The sequence below is a fragment of the Microcaecilia unicolor genome, chromosome 1, assembly GCF_901765095.1.
Source record: "Microcaecilia unicolor chromosome 1, aMicUni1.1, whole genome shotgun sequence".
Lineage (NCBI taxonomy): Eukaryota > Metazoa > Chordata > Amphibia > Gymnophiona > Siphonopidae > Microcaecilia > Microcaecilia unicolor.
Window position 1 is genome coordinate 123597303 of NC_044031.1, and position 26455 is coordinate 123623757.

At 47.2% G+C, this 26455-nt stretch overlaps 1 protein-coding gene across 3 annotated transcripts in view; it reads right to left on the reverse strand.

The window, feature by feature from the left end:
• NMT2 (N-myristoyltransferase 2) overlaps nt 1-26455 on the reverse strand; it is a 114055-nt gene that overhangs the window by 56092 nt on the left and 31508 nt on the right. For all 3 annotated transcript variants that reach the window (XM_030199932.1, XM_030199941.1, XM_030199949.1), the window contains exons 4-6: nt 16307-16425; nt 16096-16187; nt 15875-15991 (exon numbers count right to left, since the gene is read on the reverse strand). In XM_030199932.1, coding sequence (XP_030055792.1) covers nt 15875-15991; nt 16096-16187; nt 16307-16425 — 328 coding nt within the window. The remainder of the gene's footprint in view (nt 1-15874; nt 15992-16095; nt 16188-16306; nt 16426-26455) is intronic.

Sequence of the window (26455 nt, forward strand, 5' to 3'; positions counted from 1 at the left end):
GAATGCTGGGCATGATGGACCTTTGGTATTTCCCAGTATGGCAATACTTATGTACTTATTTACTTAGATGTACATTCCAAAAACTGACATTCTAATAATAAAATAGAAAACAAAATTCCTTTTTCTACCTTTGTTGTTTGGTGATTTTGGGTTTCTAATCATGTTGGTCCCAGTATCTGGCTTCTGCTTTCCTCCATCTTCTCTTAACTCTCTTGCCAGGGTGTCTTGTCCATTTGACATTTCTTCTCTCGCCATGTCCATCAAATCTCCGTATGTACTCTCCCCCAGACCTGTAACATCTGTCTCTCTCTCTCTCTACCTCCCCAGACTTGCAGCATTTCCTCTGTGTGTGCGCATCTCTCCCCTCCCCCCAAGATCTGTAGCATCTGTTCTATGCACCTCCCTCTCCCAGACTTGCATCTCTTCTATGCACCGCCCTCTACCTCCCCAGACCTGCAGCATATCCTGTGTGCTTCTCTCCCCCCCCCACCAGACCAGCAGTAATTCCTGTTTGAGTCTCTCTCTCCCCACCCTGACCAGCAACATCTCAGTATATGTCTCTCTCCCCCCAAACAAGCATCTCCTCATACCAATCTCTCTTTCCCCATCCAACATTGTCACTCTTGCCCACTCCATCCAATATTGCCTCTCTCTCCCTTCCCCAAGCAACATTGCACATCTCTCTCCTGCCACCATCCAGCACTGCCCCATCTCACTCCTCCCCCACATCCAGCATCATCCTTTCCATCAATTTTCTTTCCTCCCATCCCCTATTATCCAGCATTGCCTTATCTCTTCCCCTCACCCTATCATCCAGCATTAACCTCTCTCTCCCTTTGTTCCCTTCTCCCCCCATCATCCACAACCACCATCTATCTCTCTCCCTCTACTACTATCACCCAGCATTACCCCATCTCTCACTTTTCTCCCCTACCCCTGGTCACTCCCTCCTCATGGCACCTCCGCCCACTGCCTCCCCAACTCCATGCTGCAAATAAACCAAAACCAGTTGTGGGGCCATAGCCCTGTGCATCCTGTTGACAGTTCTTGCCAGTTCTTCCCCTTTGAGTCAGGCAGTTACATCATAGGGGGAGGACAGGTAACAGCCACCAGCGCCACACATTGGGCTATGACCCTGCACTTGATTTTAGTTTCCTTGCAACAAGGAGGGAGGCAGCGGGCAAGTGAACGAGAAGGCAGCAGGGAGGGGAAGGTAGCAGTTGGGCACTGGGTGTCGTGTACCCCCCTGCAGGCAGTTTCACCTACCCCTTAGTATGTGTATTGTGTGCTGAGAACCTATGACCCTAAGCCTAGTTTGTCTTCCAGACCATCTTTCAAAAAAGGTTATCTATCCTTCTTAATCCCCCTACACTATCTCCATCTCGTAACTCAGTTTCCCTCTGGTTGTCTCCTGCAATCCTTTCCCAAAAGTTCCCTCTCTCCCCTACATTCCCTATGGTTTTTATTCCCTCAGTCTCATCTTCATGGCCAGTCTCCCATAGCTTGCTGAATCTATCACTAGACACTAATCCAGCAACTGGTCAGTCTATTTAACAAATGTTGATAGCTGAAAATACTTAGTTTGTGTATCTCTTTGATTCAAATACTCTTTAAATCACACTCAGATTTATCTAAGTCTATGTTCATAAACAGAGGGAAAAGAATTCCCCTACTTGGCAGCAAGCAGATTTTCTTTAGTGCTAGCACATATAGGACTCCATTCTTATCAACTGTCTAAAAAAGCACTCCAAATTATAGTTTCTTTTACTTTAACAATATATATTGTTAACTCAGATACTGGCTTCTTGACGCTGACATTAAGTGCCATGTTTGATATTGGGCTTAAGACAGTCAAGTGATAACAGCACTTAGTCCCCTGAAGAAGCTAATCAAATAGTGAAACGGAGAGCCCCGTTGGGCACAAGAATAAAGCTAAGTGCTTAATTTCATATGATTAATAATTTTATGAAGATCTGAACAAGATATGTAAATTTGAGTACACAATATATATTGATGAAATAAAGTAGTTTGGAGGTTTTTTTTAGACAGATGATAAGAATGGAGTCCTTTGTGCTGGCACTAAAGAAAATTTGCTTGCTACCAAGCAGGGACATTTGAGGTCTTTTTCCTTCATTTATGAACATAGACAGATAAATTTGAGTATGATTTAAAGAGTATTTGAATCAAAGAGATACACAGACTATTATTTTCAGCTATCAACATTTGTTATACAGTCTCCCATAGCATACACGCATTTTTCCCCCCAATCCTTAAGGATGAATTCTTCCCTTTTATATCTCCTCTGCATACTTCCCCTGTGATGAAGTCATCTTTTGGTTCCTCTTCTTGAAATTTCTCTCTTTTTTTAAATAATATGTTTTTATTGATTATACAACACAACCAACAGTAATACAAAAAGACCCTTGCCTTATCAATATTCCGTATAACATAAATCTAAACATTGGACAATCTACTCTATCATCAATGATTTTACAGTTTTTATTACCCCTTCTTCCCCCCCTTCCCTACCCTTATAACCACCCTCTCCTCCCTACCCTTCATTGCCCCATCTCAAGTGTTGTGTTGTAGGATCATATTCAAATGTAACCATTCGTCCACAAATGAATTATATTTCCCCCTACGACGATCTGTCATTTTTTCCATTGATGACACCACTCTGAGTTTCATTATTCAATTGTGTATCGTGGGCCCCTCTTTCCATTTCCAATTTAAAGCTATGATGGTTTTCACCGCAGCTAGCCCCATTCGTTTGATTCTACATTGCCATCTCTTCCCTTTCCTATTGCCCCATCCCAGCAAACACCACTTTGGATCACATGGAAACAACACCCCCAAAGCCTTAGTTAATAAGCTTGCTATTTCCCCCCAATATCCTTGCAGTAATGTACATTCCCACCAGATATGGAAGTATGTGCCTCTTGCTTTTTCACATCTCCAGCATATATCAGAGGTTTCCAGGTACATTGCTTTCAACCTGTCTGGGGTATAATACCACCGACTGAGTATTTTATATGCATTCTCCTTTATTAGTACGCATATTGAAGCCTTTTTTTACCTCAACACACACTCTCTTCTATTCAGGGATACTTAACTCCATTCCTAAATCTCTTTCCCATGCGATCATGAAGGGTAGCTTAACCAAATCTTGCCCCCTCAAATGTTCATATAACCTTGAGATTCCCTTCCCTCCAACATCTAGCGCCCCCCACAGATTCTCAAAATGTTCTGCTTCCAATGGGTTGTCCTTAATCCACTGCTCTTTTATTATAAAACTAGTAAAAAAGGCCCGTTTCTGACACAAATGAAACGGGCGCTAGCAAGGTTGTCCTCGGAGTGTGTATGTTTGGGAGAGACTGTGTGAGAGACAGAGTGAAAGTGTGAGTGTGTGTGTGAGAGAGAGAGTCTGGGTGTGTGTCTGTGAGAATGTGTGTGTGAGAATGAGAGTGTGTGCAAGTGCGTATGTGAGACAGTGTGAGAGAGAGTGTGTGTGTGTGAGACACAGATTCTCTGTGAGCATGAGTGTATGAGACCAAGCGAGTATGTGAGTGATTGTGTGACACAGAGAGAGCGAATGTTACATACCTGTAGAAGGTATTCTCCGAGGACAGCAGGCTGATTGTTCTCACTGATGGGTGACGTCCACGGCAGCCCCTCCAATCGGAACACTTTCTAGCAAAGTTCTTTGCTAGTCCTCGCGCGCCGATGTGCACCGCGCATGCGCGGCCGTCTTCCCGCCCGAACCGGCTCGTGCCGGCCAGTCTCATATGTAGCAAGACAAAGAGAAGGGAAGACACAACTCCAAAGGGGAGGCGGGCGGGTTTGTGAGAACAATCAACCTGCTGTCCTCGGAGAATACCTTCTACAGGTATGTAGCATTCGCTTTCTCCGAGGACAAGCAGGCTGCTTGTTCTCACTGATGGGGTATCCCTAGCCCCCAGGCTCACTCAAAACAACAACCATGGTCAATTGGGCCTCGCAACGGCGAGGACATAACTGAGATTGACCTAAAAAATTTACCAACTAACTGAGAGTGCAGCCTGGAACAGAACAAACACGGGCCTAGGGGGGTGGAGTTGGATTCTAAACCCCGAACAGATTCTGAAGCACTGACTGCCCGAACTGACTGTCGCGTCGGGTATCCTGCTGCAGGCAGTAATGAGATGTGAATATGTGGACAGATGACCACGTCGCAGCTTTGCAAATCTCTTCAATAGTGGCTGACTTCAAGTGGGCTACCGACGCTGCCATGGCTCTAACATTATGAGCCGTGACATGACCCTCAGGAGCCAGCCCAGCCTGGGCATAAGTGAAGGAAATGCAATCTGCTAGCCAATTGGATATGGTGCGTTTTCCCACAGCCACTCCCCTCCTGTTGGGATCAAAAGAAACAAACAATTGGGCGGACTGTCTGTTGGGCTGTGTCCGCTCCAGATAGAAGGCCAATGCTCTCTTGCAGTCCAATGTATGCAGCTGACGTTCAGCAGGGCAGGAATGAGGACGGGGAAAGAATGTTGGCAAGACAATTGACTGGTTCAGATGGAACTCCGACACAACCTTTGGCAAGAACTTAGGGTGAGTGCGGAGGACTACTCTGTTATGATGAAATTTGGTGTAAGGGGCCTGGGCTACCAGGGCCTGAAGCTCACTGACTCTACGAGCTGAAGTAACTGCCACCAAGAAAATGACCTTCCAGGTCAAGTACTTCAGATGGCAGCAATCCAGTGGCTCAAAAGGAGGTTTCATCAGCTGGGTGAGAACGACATTGAGATCCCATGACACTGTAGGAGGCTTGACAGGGGGCTTTGACAAAAGCAAACCTCTCATGAAGCGAACAACTAAAGGCTGTCCTGAGATCGGCTTACCTTCCACACGGTAATGGTATGCACTGATTGCACTAAGGTGAACCCTTACAGAGTTGGTCTTGAGACCGGACTCAGACAAGTGCAGAAGGTATTCAAGCAGGGTCTGTGTAGGACAAGAGCGAGGATCTAGGGCCTTGCTGTCACACCAGACGGCAACCTCCTCCATAGAAAGAAGTAACTCCTCTTAGTGGAATCTTTCCTGGAAGCAAGCAAGATGCGGGAGACACCCTCTGACAGACCCAAAGAGGCGAAGTCTACGCTCTCAACATCCAGGCCGTGAGAGCCAGGGACCGGAGGTTGGGATGCAGAAGCGTCCCTTCGTCCTGTGTGATGAGGGTCGGAAAACACTCCAATCTCCACGGTTCTTCGGAGGACAACTCCAGAAGAAGAGGGAACCAGATCTGACGCGGCGAAAAAGGAGCAATCAGAATCATGGTGCCTCGGTCTTGCTTGAGTTTCAACAAAGTCTTCCCCACCAGAGGTATGGGAGGATAAGCATACAGCAGACCTTCCCCCCAGTCCAGGAGGAAGGCATCCGATGCCAGTCTGCCGTGGGCCTGAAGCCTGGAACAGAACTGAGGGACTTTGTGGTTGGTTCGAGATGCGAAGAGATCTACCAAGGGGGTGCCCCACACCTGGAAGATCTGTCGCACTACACGGGAATTGAGCGACCACTCGTGAGGTTGCATAATCCTGCTCAACCTGTCGGCCAGACTGTTGTTTACGCCTGCCAGATATGTGGCTTGGAGCACCATGCCGTGACGGCGAGCCCAGAGCCACATGCCGACGGCTTCCTGACACAGGGGGCGAGATCCGGTGCCCCCCTGCTTGTTGACGTAGTACATGGCAACCTGGTTGTCTGTCTGAATTTGGATAATTTGATGGGACAGCCGATCTCTGAAAGCCTTCAGAGCGTTCCAGATCGCTCGTAACTCCAGAAGATTGATCTGCAGATCGCGTTCCTGGAGGGACCAGCTTCCTTGGGTGTGAAGCCCATCGACATGAGCTCCCCATCCCAGGAGAGACGCATCCGTGGTCAGCACTTTTTGTGGCTGAGGAATTTGGAAAGGACGTCCCAGAGTCAAATTGGACCAAATTGTCCACCAATACAGGGATTCGAGAAAACTCGTGGACAGGTGGATCACGTCTTCTAGATCCCCAGCAGCCTGAAACCACTGGGAAGCTAGGGTCCATTGAGCAGATCTCATGTGAAGGCGGGCCATGGGAGTCACATGAACTGTGGAGGCCATGTGGCCCAGCAATCTCAACATCTGCCGAGCTGTGATCTGCTGGGACGCTCGTAACCCGCGAGACGAGGGACAACAAGTTGTTGGCTCTCGTCTCTGGGAGATTGGCGCGAGCCGTCCGAGAATCCAGCAGAGCTCCTATGAATTCGAGTTTCTGCACTGGGAGAAGATGGGACTTTGGATAATTTATCACAAATCCCAGTAGCTCCAGGAGGCGAATAGTCATCTGCATGGACTGCAGGGCTCCTGCCTCGGATGTGTTCTTCACCAGCCAATCGTCGAGATATGGGAACACGTGTACCCCCAGTCTGCGAAGTGCCGCTGCTACTACAGCCAAGCACTTCGTGAACACTCTAGGCGCAGAGGCGAGCCCAAAGGGTAGCACACAGTACTGGAAGTGATGTGTGCCCAGCTGAAATCGCAGATACTGTCTGTGAGCTGGCAGTATCGGGATGTGAGTGTAGGCGTCCTTCAAGTCCAGAGAGCATAGCCAATAGTTTTCCTGAATCATGGGGAGAAGGGTGCCCAGGGAAAGCATCCTGAACTTTTCTTTGACCAGATATTTGTTCAGGGCCCTTAGGTCTAGGATGGGACGCATCCCCCCTGTTTTCTTTTCCACAAGGAAGTACCTGGAATAGAATCCCAGCCCTTCTTGCCCGGATGGCAAGGGCTCGACCGCATTGGCGCTGAGAAGGGCGGAGAGTTCCTCTGCAAGTACCTGCTTGTGCTGGAAGCTGTACGACTGAGCTCCCGGTGGACAATTTGGAGGTTTTGAGGCCAAATTGAGGGTGTATCCTTGCTGGACTATTTGGAGAACCCACTGATCGGAGGTTATGAGAGGCCACCTTTGGTGAAAAGCTTTCAACCTTCCTCTGACTGGCAGGTCGCCCGGCACTGACACTTGGATGGCGGCTATGCTCTGCTGGAGCCAGTCAAAAGCTCGTCCCTTGCTTTTGCTGGGGAGCCAAGGGGCCTTGCTGAGGCGCACGCTGCTGACGAGAGCGAGCGCGCTGGGGCTTAGCCTGGGCCGCAGGCTGTCGAGAAGGAGGATTGTACCTACGCTTGCCAGAAGAATAGGGAACAGTCTTCCTTCCCCCGAAAAATCTTCTACCTGTAGAGGTAGAGGCTGAAGGCTGCCGGCGGGAGAACTTGTCGAATGCGGTGTCCCGCTGGTGGAGCTGCTCTACCACCTGCTCGACTTTTTCTCCAAAAATATTATCCGCACGGCAAGGCGAGTCCGCAATCCGCTGCTGGATTCTATTCTCCAGGTCGGAGGCACGCAGCCATGAGAGTCTGCGCATCACCATACCTTGAGCAGCGGCCCTGGACGCAACATCAAAGGTGTCATACACCCCTCTGGCCAGGAATTTTCTGCACGCCTTCAGCTGCCTGACCACCTCCTGAAATGGCTTGGCTTGCTCAGGGGGGAGCGTGTCCACCAAGCCCGCCAACTGCCGCACATTGTTCCGCATGTGTATGCTCGTGTAGAGCTGGTAGGACTGAATCTTGGCCACGAGCATAGAAGAATGGTAGGCCTTCCTCCCAAAGGAGTCCAAGGTTCTAGAGTCCTTGCCTGGGGGCGCCGAAGCATGTTCTCTAGAACTCTTGGCCTTCTTTAGGGCCAAATCCACAACTCCAGAGTCGTGAGGCAACTGAGTGCGCATCAGCTCTGGGTCCCCATGGATCCGGTACTGGGACTCGATCTTCTTGGGAATGTGGGGATTAGTTAATGGCTTGGTCCAGTTCGCCAGCAATGTCTTTTTGAGGACATGATGCATGGGATACTGTGGACGCTTCCTTAGGTGGAGAAGGATAGTCCAGGAGCTCAAACATTTCAGCCCTGGGCTCATCCTCCACAACCACCGGGAAGGGGATGGCCGTAGACATCTCCCGGACAAAGGAAGGAGGAGAAAGCTGTCTTTCAGGAGAGGGAGTGGGATCGGAAGGAAGACCCTCAGACTCCTCGTCAGAGAAATATCTGATGTCTTCTTCCTCTTCCCACGAGGCCTCACCATCGGTGTCAGACACAAGTTCACAAACCTGTGTCTGCAACCGTGCCCGGCTCGACTCCGTGGAACCACGGCCACGGTGGGAGCGTCGAGAGGTAGACTCCCTCGCCCGCACCGGGGAAGCTCCCTCCGCCGACGTAGTTGGGGAGCCTTCCTGGGAGGCTACCACAGTCGGTACCGCAAGCGGCACCGATGTCGGAGGCCTCACCCCGGACAATGGGCCGGCCGGCGCCTCGCTCGACGGTACCGGTGGCGCAAGCACCCCTGGTACCGGAGGGGAAGGGCGCAACAGCTCTCCCAGGATCTCTGGGAGAACGGCCCGGAGGCTCTCGTGCAGAGCGGCTGTGGAAAAAGACATAGAAGCCGATGCAGGAGTCGATGTCAGAACCTGTTCCGGGCGTGGAGGCTGTTCCGGGCTGTCCAAAGAGGAGCGCATCGACACCTCTTGAATAGAGGGCGAGCGGTCCTCTCGGTGCCGATGCTTACTGGGTGCCGACTCCCTCGGCGACCCAGAGCTCTCGGTGCCAACACGGGAAGGGGACCGGTGACGATGCTTCTTCGATTTTTTGGAACGAAGCACATCACCGGAGCTTCCCGGCACCGACGAGGAGGACGTAGAATCCAGCCGTCTCTTCCTCGGGGCCGAGGCCGAAGAGGGTCGGTCTCGGGGGGGCTGTACTGCAGGGGCCCTCAGGGTAGTGGGGAGACCCACCCGAAAGCTCACCGCCACCAGCAGGGGAATGGACAGCCCTCACCTGCACTCCAGACGAAGCACCACCGTCCGACGACATCAGCAGACGAGGAGGTCTCGATACCACCGATACCGACGCAGCCCTCCGATGTCGCCCCGATGCAGAGGGCCGATGCCTCGATGCACTCGATGCAATCGGGGGCGAGGATGAAGGTCCGGGTGCCGACGACGTCGAGGCAGTCGATACTCCCGATGCCGACGAAGAGCCCGAGAACAAAATGTTCCACTGGGCTAACCTCGCTACCTGAGTCCGCTTTTGTAAGAGGGAACACAGACTACAGGCCTGAGGGCGGTGTCCAGCCCCCAGACACTGAAGACACGACGCGTGCCTGTCAGTGAGCGAGATTACCCGGGCGCACTGGGTGCACTTCTTGAAGCCGCTGGAAGACTTCGATGTCATGGGCGGAAAAATCGCGCCGGCGAGATCAAAACTCGAAATGGCGAAAATGGCACCACAAAAATAGGGGGAAGAAAAACTTCGACCGAGGCCTAAATAGGGCCTACCCCGACGACGAAAGAAAACTTACTGGGGCAAAAAACTCGAAGTACGGGAAGGGAGAAAACCAAAAGGCCTCCTCCCGACACCTTTTTTCTTCTTTTTTTTTTTAAAGAACGAGTCGAACGACGCGCGAGGTCAACTTTGGGGCGCGAACGGCGAAACACGACCGTACCGAGCGCGGACAAAAGAAGACTGGCCGGCACGAGCCGGTTCGGGCGGGAAGACGGCCACGCATGCGCGGTGCGCATCGGCACGCGAGGACTAGCAAAGGACTTTGCTAGAAAGTGTTCCGATTGGAGGGGCTGCCGTGGACGTCACCCATCAGTGAGAACAATCAGCCTGCTTGTCCTCGGAGAATGAATGTGATACAGTGTGAGACAGTGTGTGAGAGTGAGAGTCAGAAAGACATTGTATGTGAGAGAGAGAGAGAGTGTGTGTGACAGAGATACCTCCCTTCCTGTGTCTCTGTGGTGTCAGCCCCCCCCCCCCCCTCTGTCTCTGGTGTCTGAGATTCCCGCCACTGCACCCAAGCAATTGCTTTGCTGGAGGAGGGGGAGGGGGGATGTGTTGGGGGGGGGGGGGGTTCAGGTTGGAAGAAGAGGGGTGTGGGGGGTTCAGGAAGTGCTACCAGATGCGAGTGAGTGAGTGAGTGTGTGTTTGTAGGGGGGGGGGGGGAGGGCAGGGGGTTCAGGAAGCGCTGGCAGATGAGAGAGAGTGAGTGTGTGTGTATGGGGTTTCAGGAAGCGCTGCGAGATGAGAGAGAGTGAGTGTCTGTGTGTGTGTGTGTACGGGGTTTCAGGAAGCGCTGGCAGATGAGAGAGAGAGAGTGTCTGTGTGTGTGTACGGGGTTTCAGGAAGCGCTGGCAGATGAGAGAGAGAGAGTGTATGTGGGGGGGAGGGGGTTCAGGAAGCGCTGGCAGTTGAGAGTGAGAAAGAGTGTGTGTGTGTGTTGGAGGGGTGTGTGGGGGGGGTGTATGTTGGGGGTTTCAGCTTGGAAGAAGAAGGGTGTGTGGGGGGGTCTGGAAGTGCTGCGAGATGAGTGAGTGAGTGTGTGGGGGGGGGCGGTTTATCAAGTGTTTCCACATGAGTGTGTGTGTGTGGGGGGGGGGTCTTCAGGAAGCGCTGCCAGATGAGCGAGAGTGTGTGTGTGTGTGGGGGGGGGGGTTTCAGGAAGCGGTGCGATATGAGAGACTGAGTGTGTGTGTGTGTCGTGGGGGGGGGTTGCCACATGAGTGAGTGAGTGAGTGTGTGTGGGGGGGGCAGGGATTTCAGGAAGCGCTGGCAGATGAGACAGAGAGAGAGAGTGTGTGTGTTGGGGGGGGGCATTGAGGAAGTGTGGCCAAATGTGAGTGTGTGTGTGGGGGGCGGGGGTTTCAGGAAGCGCTGGCAGATGAGAGTGTGTGTGTGTGTGTGTGTTGGGGGGGGGGGGGGGGCGTTGAGGAAGTGTGGCCAAATGAGAGTAAGTGTGTGTGGGGGGGGGGGGGGGGTGAGGAAGCGCTGCCAGATGAGTGTGTGTGTGTGTGTGTGTGTCTTGTATGGTTCAGTTTTTTTTTTTGGGGGGGGGGGGGGGGAGGATCCTGCTTTTAAGAAGGAATGAAGCGCCTCCTCCGCGCGATGCCCCCCCTCCCGCCGCCATCCCACCCACAGCGATGCACCCGGCCGCCGCCATCCCACCCACCGTCGCGTAGTTTTGCTGGCGGGGGACCCAAAATCCCGCCAGCAGAAGTCCTGTGTTGTGTGTGCTGAGTCAGTCTGACTCCTGCAGCGATCTTCGGCGTTGCTTGCCTGTGCAGGGCGGGGTTCTGTGCGTCTGACGTCCTGCACGGGCTAGCAACGCCGAAGATGACGCCGTAGTCAGCAGACAGGACTTGTGCTGGCGGGGTTTCGGGTCCCCCGCCGGCAAAGCAACGTGAAGGTGGGTGGCTTAGGAGGGGGTTGTTGCAGGGGGGTGTTGGACCTCTTCTTTTGACCTGCAGCTTTGGGGGGGCGGATCTACCATTCTGTGGGCGGGGCTTCTACATTTTGAGGTTTGGTGCGCGGGCGGGGGGGTGATGTTGGATGTCGGAACAGTAGTCTCCGGAGTCGAGCTTAGGAGGTGGTTTCCCTTTCCACGGGTGGGTCGGCAGGGGGAGGAGTAGGTACTCCTTCTCCCCCCCTGCGTGGGTGCGATCCATTTGTTTAGTTAAATTTTTTTTCCCGCCCTCGACGTCATGACGTTTGACGCGAGGGCGGGGCACGGGTCAGTGGGGTGGCTTCACCACCATGAATCCACGAACCGTTCTGGGAGTCTGAGTGACTTCAGTGACGTCAGTGTCCTCAGAACGTTGAGGGTGCGTTTTATTATAGTAGATACTTAACCTGAAGATAAATAATTAGTGTCCCAAACATTTATATCACAAGCAGGGTTTAGCAACATACCATTTGGTACATGGGGAAAATCAGATTAGCTGCTTCTCACAACCATATGAACAATATTGTTCTCTCGCACAGGCGAAATGGTGTGGAGCAAATCCTGATATAGTCCCCTTATTTCTTTATCAATATCCTTATATTTTTTAATTATCAAAAGCTGTGCAAATTCGCGTGAATGGATATTCAAGTTACAAACTTTAGTTCCTGACGGGCTTAACTCGGAAATTGATTGGTGGTCGATGATGTAACTGTATGGGCTGCTATTTCATTGGCTGTTGGGTTGGGGATGAGGATCCAATCACACAGCTCGCTTTCTGATCAGCTGTAGCTCATTTATAAGCAAGGTTCGCGTTGAAACGCCGCGGCCATTTTTTGATAGACAGGGTTATAAGCAGGATGAAACGGTAATGATGTTATTTTAATGTGAGAAAGTGGATGGTTATTTTGGTTATGTGCAAATAGTAATGTTCATATGGCTTATGTTGCAGAGAGCCTCTTCCTTGATAAAGCACTATGCGAAACTTGGCCATGTCGGCAGGGGTTCCCTGTTACCGTTAAATTGCTGCCTTTACAGATAAGTGAATGTTTGGAAAGAATGCATATAATTATTCACGCGAATTTGCACAGCTTTTGATAATTAAAAAATATAAGGATATTGATAAAGAAATAAGGGGACTATATCAGGATTTGCTCCACACCATTTCGCCTGTGCGAGAGAACAATATTGTTCATATGGTTGTGAGAAGCAGCTAATCTGATTTTCCCCATGTACCAAATGGTATGTTGCTAAACCCTGCTTGTGATATAAATGTTTGGGACACTAATTATTTATTTTGATTATTAGTCCCCACAGTGTGATATTTGGGTAACCTGAAGATAAGCATATCGGTCTGTTTCGGGTATATCATAATCTCTCTGGAGCTCTTCAAAGTTCTTAAAACCCTGCTCCCCACATTTCCCGAAAGCGGATTAATCCCCTCTGTGCCCATTATTTAAAAACTTTACTCTCCCCACCCACGGGGAACCCAGGCTCCTGGGTAATCCAGGCATATGTTGATCTTTTCTGGGATTTTCTTAATTTCCCCTTTAGACTTCCCCAAAGTTCCAATAAGTGCGTTACGAAGGGATTTAACGTCAATTTCCTGTAGCTACTTTCGGGAATGGAGACCCATAAGAGCCCGTCTAGTTTTCCCTCTTGTACAAATATTTGCTCTAGTCTAGTCACTGGTGACAGGTCTACCTTGCTCCATTCCCCAATCTGTTTTAGCTGTGCTGCCCAGTAGTACCAGAGCACGTTAGGCATGCCTCTTCCCCCTTGTTCCACTGCTCCCCACATAACCTTTCGAGATAATCTCGCCTGACGCCCCTCCCACACAAACTCCCCTAACTCAGATTGTATCTTAAGTAGCTCCTTCTTTGGAACCTGTATGGGTAGGGTCTGGAATAAAAACAGCAACCTGGGCAAGATCATTCATTCTTTCTTTCCAGGGCCTGATTCTCTTCTGTGTCTCAGTTCAGGAAAATCTCCAAGCAGTGGTGTGCAGACACTGCCATGGAGTTCTCTTCTCATGGTTTATATGGACTTCAACTGACATCACAATTATTGGGGAAGTGCCAATGACATACCAATCAGTTTTCATTCTTATACATTTATGCAGAGAATAGAGTAGGACTTTAGGGGTTTTCTAGAGGTAGGAGCATACAACTCCATCCCCCCCCCCCCCCTCCAATTGATGGTTCACAAATTCCATTTTTTTTGCACACCAATGAGGAGAAACTTTTCAGGGTCGATGAGCTGCATGCAAATTTCTTCTTGATCTGGAGCCCTTTGTTCATAGGGAGAGAGCACAGTCTTGCCATCCTGTCAGCATATTCCTCAGGATTAAAAGGCCTCTACCCCTTTCCAGTGACTGCAGTCCTCTCATCCCCTTTAATCACTCTCTCTTGCTACTGTGGTCACTTACCCTTTTCTTCCTCCCTACCTCGCTCCTCACTCCCTCCTCTAGCCAGAACATGGGAAGGGCCATCTCTCCTGCTCCCAACACTTATACCGGTTCTGCTGATAAAAAGGGTGCTGTGACTTGCAGTTTCTGCTTTTATGTAACATAAGAATTGCCATACTGAGTCACACAATGGTCTATCTAGCCCAGTATCCTAACAGTGGCCAATAGAGGTCACAAGCACTTGGCAGAATCCCAAAAAGTTGCAAGATTCCATGCTATTTACCCACACACTCTGGCACAGTAGTACTCTGGTACTGCTCAGGGTGCAAATTTCAACAACTTGTACAAGCGGAGTGATGACAGAATCGGAAGCAGCAAAGATTAGTTTCTGCTGCTCTGCGGCAAGAGGAAGGGGACATTCAGAGAATATGGTAACGGAGGAATGCAGTGTGGAAGGGAGCATAAGGGTTAGGAGAGGAATGGAAGGAAGTTCAAGGTTGTAGGGAGGGAAAAAAAGAATGAAGTCAGTCTGCTATGGTAGCAAATCTCCAATTTTTTTTTTCCCCCCTTGAACAAGCTTTAGGAGTATTTTCAAACTTTGCTATTGCTTTAATATATTTTCTAGGCCTACAGGTTCTTAAGAAATTTTCTTTTTAAAATAATGTTAGGTGAATGCCATTATTGAATATAGTAGGTTTAGGGTCATAAAAGCCAAAGGCCCCAGCCCAGTTTTGATATATGTTATTGTTGCTAATCATCTCTTGTTAAGATTGTTACCAGGAGGGTAATATGGGGGGGGGGGGTCTTTTCTTCATATTATATACTTCTGATAATTATATAATCAATAAAAAGATTTTATAATAATAAAATATTGAGATATAAATGCAAACATTAACAAGTTCAATCAACTGATTACTTTCCTAGGTCTGGCAAGGATATTACTACTACTACTACTACTACTATTACTTATTTCTACATAGTACACTTGGAGGCATATTTTCAAAGCACTTAGCCTTCCAAAGTTCCATAGAAACCTATGGAACTTTGGAAGGCTAAGTGCTTTGAAAATATGCCTCAACATCACATGACAGGCACATGCAGATAGCAGGGCTCCTTTATTCAGAGAGCACCATATATAGCACCAGACATTCTGTAGAGTATCCTATACAATATCAAAAGCAGGTTCATACAATGAAGAAGCCAGTAAAGACATGTTTCATGTTAACCTTCGATATGTACATCAACTTGGTTGGAGTCCCTCCATTTCTGTTCATACAAAGCTTACATAAGTCTTGACAAGCTGTAGCAATAAAGTTTGGATTGTCTACATTACAAAACACTCTCTCTTTCTGCTCCTGGATCACTACTGATCGAATACAATTTATCACTCTTTGGTGGTTATCAGCTTTGAAGAATGAAGACATACAAGTAGACATGGAGGCACATTTTCAAAGCACTTAGGAAAGTTACACAGTAACCTATGGAACTTTAAAGTCTAAGTGCTTTGAAAATAAGCCCCAAAGTGGCTCACAAGCTATTAACAGACTTTCTTACACATATATTCCAAGTCTTACTTTTCTGGAATTCATTCTTTTATAGTGATGATACCAGGTGCAGTGAAAACAGGGGACAAATACTCTTCACTATGTACAATCAGCCCCTCTAGATACAAACCAATTGTGCAAATATATTTACTAAGTAATTATCTTCAGAAGTGCATCAAAGTCTGTCCAAAACTTGTAAAACTACTGCCAAAAAGTCTGTTCCAAAGAATCCCTACTTGGGCTTTGCACATAGTGCAGAGCTCCAAGAATCTATTTGCCTATACTACATCTTAGCGATATAAGTTATTCCTCACACTACAGATGTATTCTAAGCTCAACGAACTTTTACCTGAAGGACAAACCAGTTTCCTCTCTGAGCAGCAGCTGGACATGACGATCAGTCAAAAACCCATACCTGTATTAAGAGTACCATGCTATAAAGTTTGTTTTACAATGAACTCATTTCATATATGTCTAAAAATATCATTATCCCTCTGCCTCTGAAGCAGAGAATTACACTTCCTGACTAAAACAGTACATTAAATAATCAAACACCACATTGAAATGTGACAGGATGACTACTTACATGTCATAAATATATATGTTAGCAGGAATGGCGCTTATGAACCCTACTAATTTCTTGTTTGAAGAGACCCGAACTCCGCAATGCCACTGGGGTAGCCAGCCTGGAGGACGTAGTGCCCTAGAGTAAGGTTTCATATCATAAATTTTTATTCAATTAAAAAAGAATGTAATATGCTAAACCAACCCCACTTCATGAAAGTATAGAAACAGCTTTTCGCTCACCATTGCAAGAATTCAGAGGAGTAATCAAATCTGAACATATTGTCATCATCTTCTACATAATTCTCATTTAACAATGTGTAGAGTTCTTTTAGCTGTAGTGTAAATTTAAAATGAAGAAATATCTTAGAATCCACCAATACAAAGAAAGCTGAAATTAAACATACCATTTTATTCAAGTACCTAATAAAAAAAATCTGATATTGTTACTTACAATCTCAGCATTGCTTAAATCCAAAGTGTCCCACATAAAACCTTGTGGTAAAGAGTATGGCTCCTGACGGACATTGTCCTTATCTGCTTCAATTGCACCATGAGATGTTATAACTTCATCTAATATTAAAAAAGGGAGGAAATATGAATTGAAGTTTACCAAAACAACAATTCCTTTTCAAAACATTTAAAAAGATTAGTCGTTTGAATGCTTTAAAATTCAACTATAAGACAGCTTTGGCTTGTTGAGGAAGACGTATATAAACTGAACTGCAATAATCTAGCTGACTTATCACAACTAACTGCATAATTTCTGAAATCATGTGGTTGTAGAAAACTTTTCAACTGCCTCTCCATCAGGCTTATTTTTGAAATAGAAGGACGCCCATCTTTCGACACAAATCGCAAGATGGGTGTCCTTCTCCCAGGGTCGCCCAAATCAGCATAATTCAAAGCTGATTTTGGGCGTCCTCAACTGCTTTCCGTTGTGGGGACAACCAAAGTTCCTGGGGGCTTGTCGGAAGCACAGCGAAGGCGGAACTTGGGTGTGCTTAACACATGGGCGTCCTCGACCCATAATCGAAAAAAGAATGGCATCCCTGACGAGCACTTGGATGACTTTACTTGGTCCTTTTTTTGTTACGACCAAGGCACAAAAAGGTGCCCGAACTGACCAGATGACCACCGGAGGGAATCGGGGATGACCTCCCCTTACTCCCCCAGTGGTCACTAACTCCCTCCCACCCTCAAAAAAATTCTTTAAAAATATTTTTTTGCCAGCCTCAAAATGTCATACTCAGTCCATCACAGCAGTATACAGGTCCCTGGAGCAGTAACATAGTAACATAGTAGATGACGGCAGAAAAAGACCTGCATGGTCCATCCAGTCTGTCCAACAAGATAAACTCATATGTGTATACCTTACCTTGATTTGTACCTGCCTTTTTCAGGGCACAGACCATACAAGTCTGCCCAGCAGTATTTCCCACCTCCCAACCACCAGTCCCGCCTCCCATCATCAGCTCTGGCACGGACCGTATAAGTCTGCCCTCCACTATCCTCGCCTCCCAACCACCAACCTCTCTTCCCCCACCTGCTCCGCCACCCAATTTCGGCTAAGCTTCTGAGGATCCATTCCTACTGCACAGGATTCCTTTATGCATATCCCACGCATGTTTGAATTCCGTTACCGTTTTCATCTCCACCACCTCCCGCGGGAGGGCATTCCAAGCATCCACCACCCTCTCCGTGAAAAAATACTTCCTGACATCTTTTTTGAGTCTGCCCCCCCTTCAATTTCATTTCATGTCCTCTCGTTCTACCGCCTTCCCATCTCCGGAAAAGATTTTTTTGCGGATTAATACCTTTCAAGTATTTGAACATCTGTATCATATCACCCCTGTTCCTCCTTTCCTCCAGGGTATACCAGTGGCGTAGCCAGACTGCCAATTTTGGGTGGGCCTGAACCCAAAGTGGGTGGGCACAAAATTTTCTCTCTACCCCCCCCAGCAAAATGTAGTCACACTCAGATGCATTTGTCACACAGGGTAAAGTGCTGCTTTTCAGTGCATCAGATTTCAGACAATTTATTTTAAAAGCCTTAACACCCTTTTCAGTGAGCTTTCAGAGGCCAAAACCTCCTGCCTCAGGTCAGTATAATGCTGTTACGGTATCCTCTCCTGACCTAAGGAAGGAAGTATTGGTCTCTGAAACTTTATTAACACCATATTACTTTATCCTAAATTAAAAATAAAATTATTTTCTTTACCTTTGTTGTATGGCCATTTACTTTTTCTCATTGTGTTGCTCCCAGTCTCTAGATTCTGCTTTCCTTCGTTTTCGCTTGACTCTTCTGCCAGGGTTTCCTGGCCATTTGTCATTTTTCTCTCCTTTTTCTTTGCTTTCTTCAATATTTTTCTGCCTCTCTCTGTGTCCAGATTTAATTCATTCTTACTATCCATTCTTTAATTTCCTTCATCTACTTATGGCTTTTCATCTTTTTCTCACCCTTGTTCTCCCCATGCCCCTTCCTTTTATTCTCCAATCTTTCACTACTCCCCCTTTCCATGCAGCAGCTCTCCTCTTTCTCTCCCCATCCTTCCAGTGTCTCCCCTCTCTCTCCCCATCCTTCCAATAGTCTCCCCTCTTTCTTTCTGCATCCTTCCATCCAGTGTCACCTCTTTCTCCCTACCCTTCTATCCAGCGTCTTCCCTCTTTCTCTCCCCATCCTTCCACCCATCTACCCTCTCTCCTGATCCTTCCATCTAATGTCTCTCTCCCTCCTTCTAACCAGTGTCTATCTCTCTACCCTTTTCTGTTCAGTGTCCCTTCTCTCTCCACATCCTTCCATTTTCCCTCTTTCTCTGCCATCCTCCCATCTGTTTTCCCTCTTTCTCTCCCCATCCTTCCATTTTCCCTCTCTCCCCATCCTTCCATTTTCCCTCTTTCTCCCCATCCTGCCATCTGTTTTCCCTCTTTCTCTCCCCATCCTCCGTTTTCCCTCTCTCTCCACATCCTTCCATTTTCCCTCTCTCTCCACATCCTTCCATTTTCCCTCTCTCTCCACATCCTTCCATTTTCCCTCTCTCTGCCATCCTTCCGTTTTCCCTCTTTCTCTCCCCATCCTTCCATTTTCCCTCTCTCTCCCCATCCTGCCATTTTCCCTCTTTCTCCCCATCCTGCCATCTGTTTTCCCTCTTTCTCTCCCCATCCTTCCATTTTCCCTCTTTCTCTGCCATCCTCCCATCTGTTTTCCCTCTTTCTCTCCCCATCCTTCCATTTTTCCTCTTTCTCCCCATCCTGCCATCCATTTTCCCTCTCCCATTCAGGCCCACCAGCCCCAGCTCCCATTGCCGGCCACTGCTGCTTTTCCTGATGAGCAGCAGGGCCGGCGCTACAAAAAGAAGAAGCGCTCAGCTGACTGAGCTGAGCGCCAACGCGTCGCTAACCCGACGAGAAAAAATGTTTAAAAAAAAACGCGGCACTGCAGGCAGCCTCGAAGCATTGGCTGCTGGCTCTGCAGGCTCCTTCCGTCTCTTACGTTACTGCCCCTGCTTTGCTACAGGGGCAGTGATGTAAGAGATGGGAGGAGCCTGCACAGAGCCAGCAGCCAATGCTTCGAGGCTGCCTGCGGTGCCGCATTTTTTTAAAAACATTTTTTCTTGTCCTTAGCGACGCGTTGGCGCTCAGCTCAGTCAGCTGAGCGCTTCTTCTTTTTGTAGCGCCGCGGCAATGGGAGCTTGCGCTGGGCGGGCCTGGGCTGGAATTGGGTGGGCCTGGGCCCACCCAGGCCCACCCGTAGCTACGCCCCTGGGGAATACATGTTCAGGTCAGCAAGTCTTTGTTCATACGTCTTGGAGCGCAAATCCCATACCATTCTCGTAGCTTTTCTTTGCACCGCTTCCATTTTTTTAACATCCTTTGCAAGGTACGGCCTCCAAAACTGAACACAATACTCCAGGTGGGGCCTCACCAACGACTTGTACAAGGGCATCAACACTTCTTTTCTTCTGCTGATCACACCTCTCTCTATACAGCCTAGCAACCTTCTCGCTACGGCGACCGCCTTGTCACACTGTTTCGTCGCCTTCAGATCCTCGGATACTATCACCCCAAGATCCCTCTCCCCCTCAGTACCTATCAGACTCTCACCGCCTAACACAAGTCTCTCGTGGGTTTCTACTCCCTAAATGCATCACTTTGCATTTCTTCGCATTGAATTTTAAATTGCCAAACCTTAGACCATTCTTCTAGCTTCCTCAGATCTCTTTTCATGCTTTCCACTCCCTTCCGGGTGTCCACTCTGTTGCAAATCTTAGTATCATCCGCAAATAGGCAAACTTTACCTTCTAACCCTTCGGCAATGTCACTCACAAATATATTGAACAGAATCAGCCCCAGCACAGATCCCTGAGGCACTCCACTACTCACCTTTCCCTCCTCCGAGCGAACTCCATTTACCACCACCCTCTCTCGTCTGTCCATCAACCAGTTCCTAATCCAGTTCACCACTTCGGGACCTATCTTCAGCCCATCTAGTTTATTTAAGAGCCTCCTGTGAGGAACCGTATCAAAAGCTTTGCTAAAATCTAAGTAGATTACGTCTATAGCACGTCGATGATTCAATTCTCCAGTTACCCAATCAAAGAATTCAATGAGATTCGTTTGGCACGATTTCCCTCTGGTAAAACCATGTTGTCTCGGATCTTGCAGCTTGTTGGCTTCTAGGAAATTCACTATCCTTTCCTTCAGCATGGCTTCCATTACTTTTCCAATAACCAAAGTGAGGCTTACCGGCCTGTAGTTTCCAGCTTCTTCCCTATCGCCACTTTTGTGAAGAGGTACCACCTCCGCCGTTCTCCAGTCCCTCGGAACCTCTCCCGTCTCCAAGGATTTATTAAACAAATCTTTAAGAGGACCCGCCAGGACCTCTCTGAGCTCCCTCAATATTCTGGGGTGGATCCCGTCCAGTCCCATGGCTTTGTCCACCTTTAGCTTTCCAAGTTGTTGATACACTCTCTCTTCCGTGAACGGTGCTATATCCATTCCATTCTCAGGTGTACTTTTGCCAGTCCCTCGCGGTCCTTCTCCAGGATTTTCTTCTGTGAAAACAGAACAAAAGTATCTATTTAGCAAATTGGCTTTTTCTTCATCATTATCTACATAGCGGTTCGCTGTATCTTTTAGTCTCACAATTCTCTTTTTAGTCGTTCTTTTTTCACTAATATACCTGAAGAAATTTTTGTCGCCCCTCCTTACATTTCTAGCCATTTGTTCTTCCGCTTGCGCCTTCGCCAGACGTACCTCTCTCTTGGCTTCTTTCAGTTTCATCCGGTATTCCTCCCCGTGTTCCTGTTCTTGAGATTTTCTATATTTCTGGAACGCCAACTCTTTAGCCTTTATTTTCTCAGCCACTTGCTTAGAGAACCATATCGGTTTCCTTTTCCTCTTGCTTTTATTTACTCTCCTTACATAAAGGTCTGTGGCCCTATTTATTACTTCTTTCAGCCTGGACCACTGCCCTTCCACTTCATGTTCGTCCTCCCAGCCCATCATCTCCTTCCTCAGGTATTCCCCCATTTTACTAAAGTCAGCACGCTTGAAATCCACGACTGAGTTTAGAGTGGCCGCCCTCCACTTCAGCTGTTATATCAAACCAAACCGTTTGATGGTCACTGCTTCCCAGGTGTGCACACACTCGCACATTTGATACACTATCCCCATTTGTGAGTACCAGATCCAGCATCGCTCCCTCCCTCGTGGGTTCCGTCACCATCTGTTTGAGCAGAGCACTTTGGAAAGCATCCACGATCTCTCTACTTCTTTCCGATTTGGCAGACGGAACCTTCCAATCTACATCCGGCAGGTTGAAATCTCCCATCAACAGAACCTCTTTTTTCTTTCCTAATTTTTGAATATCTGCGATCAGATCTTTATCTAGTTCCTCTAATTGTGTCGGGGGTCTGTAGACAACACCCACGTGGACAGAGGCTCTATCCTCTCTTTTTAAGGTGATCCATATTGCTTCTTCTTTTCCCCAGGTCCCTGTCATTTCAGTTGCCATGATATCATTCCTCACATACAGAGCTACTCCTCCACCTTTACGACCCTCTCTATCCTTCCTAAATAGATTATAGCCTGGTATGTTTGCATCCCATTCGTGGGAACCGTTGAGCCACGTCTCTGTGATTGCAACAACATCTAAGTCTGCCTCCAACATCAGGGCTTGAAGGTCATGAACTTTATTGCTTAGACTACGAGCATTTGTGGCCATCGCTTTCCATCTATTTTTCTTGGTATGTGTTTCAACATTAGTGATTTGGGGGTGTCTTTTCACTTTGGGTACCTTTATGTCTTTTTGTTCCAACTCTATTGCTTTTTCCTCTGCCTCAGTTTTATTTTCAGGAGCATTACAGTGCTGTAATGGAGCAAAAGAATTCTTTAGGGGCAACACTTGTGCGGGCGGATGCTTCTGTGTCACATGACGAAGTCTGCCTGAGCCTACTGTGAACCATCTGTTCTTATGTGGTTTTATTCTTTGAGGGAGTGGTGAGAAGCTATTTTTCTGTGCAGTCCTAGAAGCTGCTTTAATTGTATCCAATTCTTGCATTACTTTACTGAGCTCTTGTGTTAGTGGGTGCAGTGCACTTCAGGCAGGCGGACCCAAGCCCATCCCCCCCCTTCCTGTTACACTTGTGGTGGTAAATGTGAGCCCTCCAGAACCCACCAGAAACCCACTGTACCCACATCTAGGTGCCCCCTTCACCCATAAGGGCTATGGTAGTGGTGTACAGTGGTGCGTAGTGGGTTTTGGGGGGGTAAGGGAGCTATGCACCTGGGAGCAATTTGTGAAGTCCACTGCAGTGCCCCCTAGGGTACCCGGTTGGTGTCCTGACATATGAGGGGGACCAGTGCACTACGAATGCTGGCTCCTCCCACGACCAAAGGGCTTGGATTTGGTCGTTTCCGAGACAGGCGTCCTCGGTTTCCATTATCGCTGAAAATCAGAAACGACCAAGTCTAAGGTCGACCTAAATTTGCACATTTGGGCATCCCCGACCGTATTATCGAAACGAAAGATGGACGTCCATCTTGTTTCGATAATACGGGTTTCCCCACCCCTTTACGGGGACATCATGCGAGGACGTCCTCAGAAAAACTTGGGCGTCCCCTTTGATTATGCCCCTCCATATATATTTTGCAATATGCTTGTCGTCACCATGCGTACCTGGATTTCCATCAGCAAGGCCAAATCTAGAAGCCCACCTAAAAGCAATATTACTCACCTGTAGTATGGTGTTCCGAGGACAGCAGGGCAGATTACCACAAATGGATGTCGTCACAGATGGAGCCCTAGTTCAGAATATTCCTGAACCCTTTGGTAGGCATTTGCAGGTGTCTTCTCACCTGCTCTACTCAAATTGGACCCGCAGTTGGATTAAAAAAGCATAAAAATACAACTCCAAGGGGAGGTAGAAGGAATGTGGTAATCTATGTCCTGTTGTCCTCGGAGAACATCTGCTACAGGTGAGTAAATTTGCTTTCTTTGAGGAAAAGCAGGATGAAAGATTATTACAGATAGCAATTCCTAGCTATCAGGCTCATTGAAAACACATGCTGGCCAACAGGGACTTGCAATGGCAAGGCCAACACAGCCAATAATTCTAAAGAACTAAATCTTCCTGTTGTGATGTTGCAGTCTGGGACAGAAATGAATGGGCCTAGGACAATGGAGTTGGATTCTATTCACCAAACATTCTGCAGGACTACTTAACCCAATGTAACAGCTGGTTTGGTTTTTATTTCAAGAACAAACTTGACTAAAGCAAAATATTCTTACATAGCATTACTATAAGAACTTAAGCATTGCCATACTGGGACAGACTGAAGGTCTATCAAGCCCAGTATCCTGTTTCCAACAGTGGCCAATCCAGGTCACAAGCACCTGGCAAGACCCCAGGGACAGCAAAATAAAGATTTTATGTTTCTTACCCAAGAATATGCAGCGGATTTTCCCAAGTCCATCTTAATAATGTGTTATAGACTTTTCTTTTAGGAAATTATCAAAACATTTTTAAAAATCTGGTAAGCTAGCTGCTTTTACCACATTCTCTGGCAACGAATTTCAGAGTTTAATTACTCATTGAGTGAAGAAATATGTTCACCGATTTGCTTTAAATTTACTACTTTGTAGCTTCATTGTGTGACCCCAAGTCCTAGTATTTTTGGAAACAGTAAACAAGCGATTCACATCTACCTTTTCCTAATAATTCCTGAGTAGAGAGGTGTGGTAGCTGCTGTGTTAGTCCACTTTTAAAGGTAATCAATATTAATAAACAAAATAAAACATGGAAAAGAAAATAAGATGATACCTTTTTTATTGGACATAACTTAATACATTTCTTGATTAGCTTTCGAAGGTTGCCCTTCTTCGTCAGATCGGAAATAAGCAAGTGTTGGTAGATGACAGTATATATAAGTGAAACATCAAAGCATTTCAGTAACAGTCTAACAGTATGGGGGTGGATAGGTGAGAGGAAGGTGACAAACAGAGCAATACAACTTTATGGTTTATAATGGGCTAGAAAACCCAGATCTTTGTTAAGTCCTGTCTGGTGGGTGTCAAAATATTTAATCATTCTGACTTCAAAGGTCTTACGTTCCTGTATTGTTTTAAAGTTACCTTTCAGGATTCTTACTATGAAATCACTGGTACAGTGTTCTGGTTTTGTAAAGTGCTGCCCCACAGGAGTGGAATCCTGGCTGGCACTGGCATCTTTCATGAGATGTCTACGTAAATTAAATCTTGTCTTTAGCATCTGGCTTGTTTCTCCAATATAGCATCATTCGTGACATTTTTTACACTGAATGATGTATACCACATTGGAAGATGAGCATGTAAAGGATTCCTTTATGTTGAATATTTTTCCTTTGTGAATGACTGTGGGGTCCTGTGAAATGTTTTGGCATAACTTGCAGCTGGATATATTGCAAGGTTGTGTGCCATTCTTTTCTTTTTGAGTCTGTGTTGGGAGCTTACTTCTAATTAGCTTGTGTTTTAAGTTGGGTGGCTGTCGGAAAGCCAGCACTGGTGGGGATGGGAATATCTTTCAGTAATTCATCGTCCTGGAGTAGATTCTTTGAGGAAGCGCAAAGAAGAGACCGAGTTGAAGTACGTTAGTAGCTATGTAGGTTAAGCACAGATAGAAACGGTGGTATTCAGCATGGTTTAACTTGTGAGGACAGATCATTTGAGCCTTCAAGGATAAGGCAGCCAAGTCTGTGCAGTTAAACACAGTTGAATGACTGCGGTGTGGCTGGGAGGCTAACAACCATTTAATGAGATTTTCACTCAGCCTACAGAGTATAGATAATACTGAAGGCTGAACAGAGGAAATAAAAAGCATAAATGAGAACTGCATTTAGAAAGGAATGGCACATATCTGAAAACAAGACATGGAAGTGGTGTTGAAAGCTCCAGGGAGAAAGATACATAATGTGCTCTATTTCAAATGCGGTTAATAAGCCCCACATATAACTGTGGACCAAACAATACAATTGCCGCTGACAAAAGAAACAGAGCCAAAAAGTAAAAAGGCTACCACCACAAAGCTCTGGGCAAGAACAACCCAGGTACTACCGACAACCCATGCTAGCAGGGCAAGTGACAGCTAATAAAGAACATACACAAAGGAAGATATGCAGACAAGATGCAAAATGTAATACTGTGAAGTCTGACAGTATGTGCCACTGAACTGCTAGAAAGGAACAAAGGAGTTCATATGGGTAAACAGCCTACTGTTAAATACTGAGGCATTGTCAATACAAATGACAAAGCACAGCTACATGAGGCATTCAAACCCGTGTTATAAAAAGGAAACTCGGGTGCTGAAAATCAGTTGCAACCGCAAAGAAAAGCTGAACTGCCTAGTAGGCTGCTGACAAAAAACACGATGCCTCTGCAAAATGTAGAGGAACAGTAGGAGAGGAATACATTCTTAATGAAAGGATAAAAAGGTCACTTAAGAAGGCTTGCTGCTATAGAAACAACAGTATAACGTATAAGAAAATGGTGAACTGAAAACTAAATTGTGGCAAGAAGGAACTTGCATGGAATGGCACAGCCAAGTTGATAGAAATGTTTCCTCATGTGCGAGAACAAATTGCCACTATCAAACTCAGAATTAGATAAAAGCTCCCTGAAGCATGCACCAAAACAAACAACCCATCAAGTTGCAAGTGTGTGTGTGTGATTTGTTTGGTTTTTTTTTACCACATCCAAGAGCATTTGCTTCCTTCAGAATGAAACACATCAAGTAGTTAACAGTAAAATGCAGAATTAAGGAAGTATGCAGGAATGCCACACTTTAGAAGCTTTAACCTGATAATAGTAAACCTGCAGTTTGCATAAGGTGACTCCAGAAGCAGCACTTCAAGGCAGATAAGGGACTCAGAGCCAGATATACAAAACCTAACAAGCCCACAACTTGCGTTTTTAAATGGTTCTAGGCAGTTTAAAACGCAAGTAGTTTACCGGGGGCATGCACCAAGGGCATTTTTCCTGTCACGGTAGCAGGCAACGAAAACGGAATGCAAATTATCCAAAGGCTATTATAATGAGCTGCAGTACCATTGCAGCTCATTATAATGA